Genomic DNA, 9,734 nt, shown 5'->3' with positions numbered 1-9,734 from the left:
CATATCCATATATATTCATTGCAAAAGAGATAGAAGGAGATCTTGGGAGGACTGGTAGAAGGGATTAACTTTTATCTGTGACCTTAAAGATGGATGAGCCCCACAAAGACAAAACTGAGGGTATAAAGACTAATCTACCTCAGAGTCACAGACACATAAAACACGGTGATTAGAGAACTTCCAGGCCTTCAGTAAAATTGGAACACAGCAGAAAATAATAGGAAGATCTTGAGAGGGTTCCATGATGGTGCTACAAAAGTGGATTGGGGCCAAATGATCCAGGAATCCCTTGGAATTTCTCAGTGTTAAACTATGAAAGATATTGTTCTCGATTACAAATCAAAATCAAAATCCAACCCTGATGCCTTCAAGGTGATTGGAGTCATGGTGACCCTGTGTGTTGCGGAGTAAAACTGCTCTGTTGGGTTTTCTTGGCAGAATCTTAACAGAAGCAGATCATCTAGGCATTTCTTCCATTATACCACTGGATAGGCTTGAACCACTAACTTTGAGATTAGCTTGTTGTTGTTGTTGTTATGTGCTGTTGAGTCAAACCCGACTCATAGCGACCCCTCCTTGGGTTTCCGAGGCAGTATCACTACGGAAGTAGGATTGCCCAACCTTCCTTCCGAGGAGTGGCTGGTGGGTTTGAACCGCCAGCCGTCTGGTTAGCAGGCAAGTGTCTTAGCCACTATGCTACCAGAGCTCCCTTGAGATTAGCAGCGGAGTGAAAACCATTACATCGCCTAGAGACCTTCAACTGCATACAGCCCCCATTAAAATACAGACTTATTTAGTAGGGAACCAAAAACAAATTCTAATTCTAATAGACCCCCTTGAGCTCACATCAATATTAACCTGAGAGAAATGCAAGTATGTGTTTGTAAAACTGAAAATAGCTGTAATATCTTTACATATATTCTTGATTCATGCATAAGTGGGGAGCTAGCTATATCTTTCCATTCACTGATTACTTTTGTGCTAACCAGCTATATAGATTGGGTTAAGCAGAAATTCCACATTATATTGGCTCTGTGCTTACTAACATTTCAAGGAAGGATTTATTAAAGGCTTGAGAGAAATAAAAGTAGAAAAGTTTGATAAACACAGCTCTTTTTCAGGAGAGCCATTGAACGATGTAAATTAATGAGGCAAAGCACAATTACAGCAGGCGGAAATAAGAAACATAGCCCAAGCCAGGATAAGAAACACAGTAGCAGTTATATGCAAAGTAATTAAATAAATGCACAGAAGGAAATGAATAAAATTAAACATGTGGTATCTCTTCCAAAAGAATCTGCTTTCCAAATGGCCATAAAGAACCAATTTTGTGCCGGTGTGGAGTTTCATTTGTTTTCATTAACACCTCAGATTTGTGGCCACAGAGAAAGGAGAGATGCGGGGAGGAGGACAACTTCGAGCCCTCAGAGCACTTCTGGAAACACGGTCCTCTCAGCTGGTCCCATCATTACTCGGAGTGGTAGGAGTTCTTTTTGCTTTTGCATGTAGTAAAAGACATTTCCAAAATGGCTTGCCACTTGGCTTCTAACGAGAACTCAAAATCGTTCCTAAACAGCACTACAGCACTAATTAACTATGAGACAAAATAAACAGCTAAGCAACTTTAATTTCACAGTAATTTCCTATTTATTCAACTTTCACACAAAGGGCAATAGTCTCATCTTAATCACATTTCGCTTCACACACACACACACACACACACACACAGAGCAAAGGATGTATTTCCTTTCACCCTTGGATCCAATCTTTGTTCTTCCTTGTCCCAATAACTTACCTATATGCATCGACCAGATCCCTTGCCATCTAGTTTCTGGTTGAGATTGGTCAGTGGGTAATTCTGTCAAGAGATGAGAAGGTACAGAAAAGTGAAATCTATACAATTCTTGCCAGTCAGCTCCCCATAAAACTAGTGTCTCTGGGTTGTGGAAACTTATCCTGTAAAATGGGAACACTAACGGTTCCGATATCTGTAGGTTAAACCAGATAATCAATATAACACTTGGAAGAGCTTCTGTCATTAAAAAACACTTCATTAATATTGGCCATTAATACTATTATTACTTTAACCCAGGCCCTCCCGCTTCTAGTTGAGAGGCTAGAGTTCAAGAACTGCTTTAATAGTAGATTAAACAATACGAAACTGCTGATTCTGACTCGTGAAATAGGCAAGTTCCTATGGTTCAACCTAACACAATATGAGGATTCCCAGAACTCAAAAAGTCATATCTATCCCCAGGCAAATCCCATGTAAATTTAATGTGCAAATTGATAACAAGGGCTACATTCTTTCCTCAGTTTCACATAGTTGCTATCTTAGGTCAGCTAGAATTTCTCTCTCCAAGTCCTTATGGCCAATTTTATAGAAACCAGTCTAATTTCAGGCTTGATTAACATTCTTCAAACCACTCTGATAATTGGAACACTGTTCTGCTTACTCTTTGAACCATCTCTTTCCCTTAGACACCTGACTTATATCGAGTCCATTAAGTTGTTAAACCTAGAAACATCTATTTTTTGCTGTTGTTTAGTTTCCTGATTTGTTTTTAATGAAATCAACTCCATTATGTTTATTTTTAATTATCTTAATCCTTTTTGTAGTTGATTTTGGGATATTTTTTCACATCTCCAAGTCCAAAATCCTGAAAATTCTTTAAGTATTCTTTATTAAAACTCCCAAATGCTAAAACTACTTAGATTGGGACATACTTATCATAGGGTACGGTTCTAGAAATTTAAATGTGCAAACACTGGCAATGCAATAACATCTAATTGTTTTGTTTATTTAAATTCCTATGGAGAAACCCAAGCCAAACCAGTACCATTTAGCTTCACAAATAATTAGCAATTCATTAAACATTTATTTAGCCCCTACAGAGATAGTCTACCAGTGGAACTAGAATAAAATAAACAACAGGCCATGAGATCTTAGAAATCTAGAGATAGAGATAGATTATTAACAAACGTGGGAAAATGTACAATAGAAAGTAAAAATTTGGAGGTTCTTAACTTGAAATATATGGCCCATTTTAGCACACAGGTAGTTAAGGATATATTTTTAATGGCATGCTTTTGCTTTTGCTAAGAAAGACAAAATATTTTTTCTGCATATACTTTTGCATTATGTTGGTAATTTTCTTTTCTATTCTTTTAAAATACTTATATATGAAGGGAAAGCAGAGAAGGAAAATTTATCTGCCATTTCTGCCTTTCAAATGACTAGGGAATTGCTGCCATTGCCTTTCTCCTATGGAGGAGCTTGTTGTTGTTGTTGTTATGTGCCGTCGAGTCGGCCCCGACTCATAGCGACCCCTCCTTGGGTTTCCGAGGCAGTATCACTACGAAAGTAGGATTGCCCAACCTTCCTTCCGAGGAGTGGCTACGCTACGTATATTTTTGGAGAACACATCAAGTATAGTGTTACAATTTCATTCCAGAAAGTGCCATTTGCTTTTTCTAGCATATCATGCATATGTTAGGAGTTAGTGGGGGTGAGGGAAACAGGAGTGTGTCATGACCAATACCTAGAAAATATCAACTTCTCTTTTCTGGGCTAGACAGTATGACAGTACTTTGATTAGGTTTTTTTTTTTTTTTTTTTTTTAATTCCAGTGATATGAAAATGGCAGGTTACCAGAAACAGCAAAGAGATAATTGTTTTTCTCTCTACCTTTGTTGTTTTTGTTAGGTGCCATTGAGTCAGCTCTGACTCATAGCGTCCAAATGTACAATAGAACAAAATACTACTTGGTCCTGTGCCATCCTCACAATCTTTGCTATGCTTGAGGCCATTAGTGCATCAGCTATGTCAATCCATCTCATTGAGGGTTTTGCCCTTCTTTACTGACCCTGATCTTTGTTCAGGGAATAGTCTCTTCTGACAACATAACCAAAGTGGATGAGATGAAGTCTGGCCATTCTCACTTCCAAGAACATTCCAGTTGCACTTCTTCCAGGACAAATTTGTTCATTCTTCTCGCAGTCCATGGTATTTGCAGTATTCTTTGACAACACCACAATTCAAAGACATCAATTCTTCTTTGGTTTTCCTTATCTTTTGTCCAGCTTTCATACATATATGAGATGATTGAAAATACGATGGCTTGGGTCATGCACACTTTAGTCTTCAAAGTGACATCTTTTCTTCTTAACATGATAAAGAGGTCTTTTTCAACAGTTTCCCAGTACAATAGGATGTCTGATTTCCTGACTGCTGCTTCCAAGGGTGTTGACTATGGATCAAGTAAAATGAAATTCCTGACAACTACAAACTTTTCATAATTTATCATGATGTTGCTTATTGCTCCAGTTGTGAGGATTTTCATTTTCTTTATGTTGAAATGTAATCCATATTGAAGATTGTAGTCTTTGATCTTCATCAGTAAGTGCTTCAATTCATCTTCACTTTCAGCAGCAATGTTGTGTTGTCTGCATATTGCAGGTTGTTAATGGTTCTTCCTCCAATCCTGATGCCTTTTACGTCTTCATATAGTCCGTTTTCTTGTGCTATTTGCTCAGCATACTGATTGAATAAGTATGGTGAAAAGATACAATCCTGACACACACCGTTCCTGATTTTAAACTATGAAGTATCCTCTTGTTCTGTTTGAATGACAGTTTCTTAGTCTATGTACAGGTTCCTCATGAGAACATTTAAGCATTCTGGGATTCTCATTCTTTGCAATGTTATCCTTAATTTATTATGATCCATACAGTAGAATTCCTTTGCATAGTCAATAAAGCACAGGTAGACATCTTTCTGATACTCTTTGCTTTGAGCCAAGATCCATCTGACATCAGCAATGATATCCCTCATTCCACATCCTCTTCTGAATCTGGCTTTAATTTATGGAAGTTCCTTCTCAATATACTGCTGGACTCATTTTTGAATTGTCTTCAGCAAAATTTTACTTGTGTGTTATATCAATGATATTGTTCAATAATTTCCACATTCTGATGGATCACCATCATTGGAATGGGCACAAATATGGATCCCTTTCAGACAGTTGACCAGGTATCTGTCTTCTAAATTTCTTGACATAAACAAGTAAGCACTTCCAATGTAGCATCCTTTTGATGAAACATCTCAATCAATGGGTATTCTGTTAAATCCTGGACCTTAGTTTTTTGCCAATTCTTTAGTCCAGCCTCAGCTTCTTTCTTCAGTAACATTGGTTCTTGATCATATGCTACTACTTGAAATAGTTGTACATTGACCATTTTTTTTGGTACAGTAACTCTGTGTATTCTTTCCGTCTTCTTTTGATGCTTCCTGCATCATTCAATATATTTCCCATGGTGTCTTTCAAGATTGTAACTCAAGGCTTGATTTTTTTTTTTTCTTTATTTCTTTCGGCTTGAGAAATGCTAAGCATGTTCTTCCCTTTTGGGTTTCTAACTCCAGGTCCTTGCACATTTCATTATAATACTTTACTTTGTCTTCTCGAACTGCCTTTTGAAATCTTCTGTTCAGTTCTTATATCAGCATTTCTTGCATCTGCTGTAGCTCCTTGACGTTCAAGAGCAAGTTTCAGAGTCTTTTCTGTCATCCACTTTGGACTTTTCATCGTTTCCTGTCTTTTTAAAGACTTTTTGTTTTCTTCATGTATGATGTTTTTGATATCATCCCACAGCTCCTCTGGTCTTCAGTTATTGGCATTCATTGCATCAAGTCTGTTCTTCAGATGGTCTCTAAATTCAGATGGAATATAATCAAGGTCATATTTTGGCTCTGTTGGACTTATTTTAATTTTCTTTAGCTTCAATTTAAACTTGCATATCAGCATTTGATGATCTGTTCCAGCCAGCTCCTAGCCTTGCTTTGATGGATGATATTGAGTTTCTCCATTGTCTCTTCCCACATGTGTAGTTGATCTCATTTCTGTGTATTTCCTCTGGTGAGGTCCACATTGATAGCCACCATTTATGTTGTTGAAAAAAGGCATTTAAAGTGAATAAGTCATTGGTCTTGCAAAATTCTATTATGCAATCTCCAGTGTGATGTCTTTCACCAAGGCCATATTTTCCAAATACTGATGATTCTTCTTCGTTACCAACTTTCACATTCTAATCACCAGTAATTATCAATTCATCTTGATTGCATGTTCAGCAAATTTCACACTGCAAAAGTTAGTAAAAGTCTTCAATTTCTTCATCTTTGGCTTTAGTAGTTTGTGTATAAACTTGAATAATAGTAGTATTAACTGGTATTCCTTGTAAGCTTATGGATATAATACCATCACTACATTGCACTTTAGAATAGATCTTGAGATGTACTTTTTGATGATGAATGTACCACCATTCCTCTTCAATTTGCCATTACTGGCATAGTATATATGATTGTCTCAATCACAATGGCCAATACTGGTTCATTTCAGCTCACTAATGCATAGGATATAGATCTTTATCCATTCTATTTAATTTTTGACAACTTCCAATTTTCCTAGATTCATACTTTGTACATTCCATGTTCCAATTATTAATGAATGTTTGCAGCTGTTTCTTCTACTTTTGCATAGTGCCCCACCAGCAAATGAAGGTCCTGAAAGCTTTACTCTATCCACTTCATTAAGGATGACATTACTTTTGGGAGGCAACTCTTCCCCAGCTGTATTTTGAGTGCCTTCCAACCTGAGAGGTTCATCTTCTGGCACTGTATCAGATGTTTCATGGCCCTTCATCATGTTTTCCCATCAGAGATCTGACAGTGTTTCACTGCTATTCTTAAAGTTTTCAGTTGCCATTTTTCTCAGAAATGGATGGTCCTGTCTTTCTTCTGAGTCTGTCTTATCTGGAAGCTCCACTGAAACCTGTCCACCATGGGTGACCCTGCTGGTATTTGAAATACTGGTGACATAGCCTCACAGCAACATGCAAGCCATCATCGTACAAACAAGTGAGATGAGTAGTGGTTTCTACTTTTATCCTTCATCAAATAAAATTTCAAATAATATTCAAATATTACCAACAGTTTTATTTCAGCCATTCTCCAAAGATAGGATATTGCCAATTTTGTCAGAGTCCAGGACTTGGAGCTGGTATGACTCATTTTAAAATTGGGGTGTTTTGTCCCTTACAGGGAAGTTTTGGGAGAATTCAATCATAATGTCATGCCCTTATGATTTTCTGTTACATTCTTTAATAGAAGATTTTTTTTTAATTTAATTTTTTAAACATTTTAGTTAAGTGTTCTTTCAAAACAAAGAGTAATTTTTGAAAAGGAAATTTAGTACACTACATGTTCTCCTCCCATGTTCCGGTGAGGTAGCATGTCTTGGAAAAGGGGCGCACATATATTTTGGATGAACTGGTCACAATCTATTCATCTCCTCTACTTTTCCATAAGAATGAAGTTTCTTTGTAAAGTGGTAGTAATTGGGGGTTAGGACCTTCCTAAATGTGTCCCATAATAATGTGTTATTTTTCTTTTTGTCCTTGTCTTATTGAAATACATGGCACCATTCTAAATAATTATTTGAATGGGTGTTTTATTAATTTTAGACATTGTCTTTCAGGGTCAGACCCCAGAACCAGCATTTCTGCCAAGATGCATTTATCTGGGGGAAAAAATGGCACACGATGTGTTTTATCAATATCCCACAAAGTTCCCCCACTAATTGTTTCAAATATTAATTGTGAATTTTCATAGCTTAAGATATTACTTATTTCTATAATCAAACACATTTTCCCTATTACGCAGTTTATTTTGTTTTATTTTTTTTAGCAAAAGGACTCTGGAACTAAGCTTTAGTGTAAGCATATGTTTACATTACATGGAGGCTGTGACAGATGGAGGTTTATTCATCTATAAAATGGGGGTAGCGATACTCTCTAAACCATATGGCTATTACCAGAATTAAATTGATGATACATGAAAGAACACTTTATAAACTGTACAGTGTTACACACATATTAATTACATAAGTATTTATACTCCAGAACCAAGTAGTCAACTGTACATATTTTATGGTCCAAATAGCCAACAATATTCACGTTCACATATTACACATAAACATAAATATATGGAATCCACTAGTTGTACAAACTGAAGAGTTAATAGCTATATGCTTACAAAATGGGCAACAAAATTTGGGAAACCAAATTAATGTATTCATTGAACCCATTTTTTATATTTCTAGGAAAACATGAAAAATCAACAGCTTCAATCTTTTTCCTAACAGATAATGAACAGAACTACAACTTGAGCTCTTTTCATTTAGTTGTTAAGTGTGAATGCATCATCTTGGAATGATGCTTTTGCAGACTAGGATAGGCAAATTGGCAACACTTAAAATAGAGTGGCACTAAATAATGAATATACAGAATAACAAATGGTGTGTTATAGGGCCATAAAACATGTAATAGCTGTTAACAATTACTGCTCCCCACTAACCTGACTAGAGAGATAATGATGAAGCAAAGTTGGCAGGAAAAAATATAGGACAGTATATTTTGAGATTATATTTGTATGCCTGGGACAGCAGGAGGGTGATGAAACCTAAGACACTGAAACAGGGAATGGGCATTATTGCCTTCCCTGTGGACATTTTGGGTGGAGATCGTGGTGAGGGATATAGGTAAAATGTAATTATAAAGTTAGAATAAATAAAGATAAATGTTTGGAGAAACAATATCACTTTTTTTTTTTTTTTTCTCCTTCAGAAGAGACTCCAACCAACAATTCACAGCTTGGTAAGATAATAACATATTATTAATATAAAAGTACAATGTTCTCCTCATTTGAAGTATTTTTAGTGATCATTTACAAAACTGTAATCAAGTATACGTAATGAATCCTGGTATTACATGTTTGGTATACTTTAAATAGCAATTACTGACAATTTTGTAATTCATATGTTGTCTATTTGTCAAGTTTTGTAGCATTGAATAGATGATTTATTTTTATTTTTTAACTATCAATGGGATGCTGTGCAATTCTTTGTGTATTGGGCTGAATTGCAATCAAAGAGATCTATCATACTACAGTGTTATGATTTATTTTATAAGATGCTGATGGCTGATATTTTGTGGGTATAAGTTGAGATAAAATGAGAGAAACTTGATTGGACCTTTACATATCTCTCGTTACTTGCAGATTCTCCAAGTGAACCTCTTTTCCAGCTGAACTCCATTACAAGTGCACTGATATCAGGCATGGTTATCCTGGGAGTCACGAGCTTTTCTCTTCTCCTCTGCTCTTTGGCCCTCCTACACAGGAAGGGACCTACCAGTTTGGTGTTGAATGGCATAAGAAACCCAGTCTTTGAATGACTATGAGAAGTCCTTGCTCTCCGGAGTAGCCTTCACTGACTATATTGTGTGAGACTCAGTCAGTGTTCCTCTGAACTGAATGCCAGCCAGCACTTGTATGTGTAGGCTTGTTAGACTTCACAGAGTAGCTAATTAGCATGATGATAGCAACAGAATTTTGATAATACTGCTATTGTCACTTGTGTATGTGGTCAGACCTATTTGTATGGCACCAAATGGGTATAACTAACAATAAGTAAAAAAAAAAAAAAAAAAAAAAATTCAGGACTTAGATCTTACAAGATCAGTCATATTTCCTTTTATTTGAATTTTCTTTTGATTGTTGGTTTTAGAGACAAAAGTTGGATTTAGAAAAAAAAATATTGCATTTTTTCCCCTAAGCATTAAAGCCCAATGTGATGGCATTTAGATTTGCATATGTAGTCCTAAAATAAAAGTTGTGTTTT

The 9,734-nt window shown here is 36.2% G+C and overlaps 1 protein-coding gene across 1 annotated transcript in view; it reads left to right on the top strand.

Annotated features, from left to right (window-relative positions):
* The window catches only part of ZPLD1 (zona pellucida like domain containing 1), a 79,754-nt gene extending 70,466 nt beyond the window's left edge, over nucleotides 1–9,288 (top strand). Inside the window, exons 8-10 of the mRNA XM_007945765.2 lie at nucleotides 1,372–1,480; nucleotides 8,680–8,709; nucleotides 9,113–9,288. Coding sequence (XP_007943956.1) covers nucleotides 1,372–1,480; nucleotides 8,680–8,709; nucleotides 9,113–9,288 — 315 coding nt within the window. The remainder of the gene's footprint in view (nucleotides 1–1,371; nucleotides 1,481–8,679; nucleotides 8,710–9,112) is intronic.
* The last annotated feature ends 446 nt before the right edge of the window (nucleotides 9,289–9,734 follow it).

Source organism: Orycteropus afer, unplaced genomic scaffold (genome assembly GCF_000298275.1).
Source record: "Orycteropus afer afer isolate SDZICR_OR568_19922 unplaced genomic scaffold, OryAfe1.0 scaffold00143, whole genome shotgun sequence".
In the NCBI taxonomy this organism is placed as follows: domain Eukaryota; kingdom Metazoa; phylum Chordata; class Mammalia; order Tubulidentata; family Orycteropodidae; genus Orycteropus; species Orycteropus afer.
The sequence above is the reverse complement of the archived record's forward strand: the minus strand, read 5'-3'. Positions and strand labels throughout refer to the sequence as shown.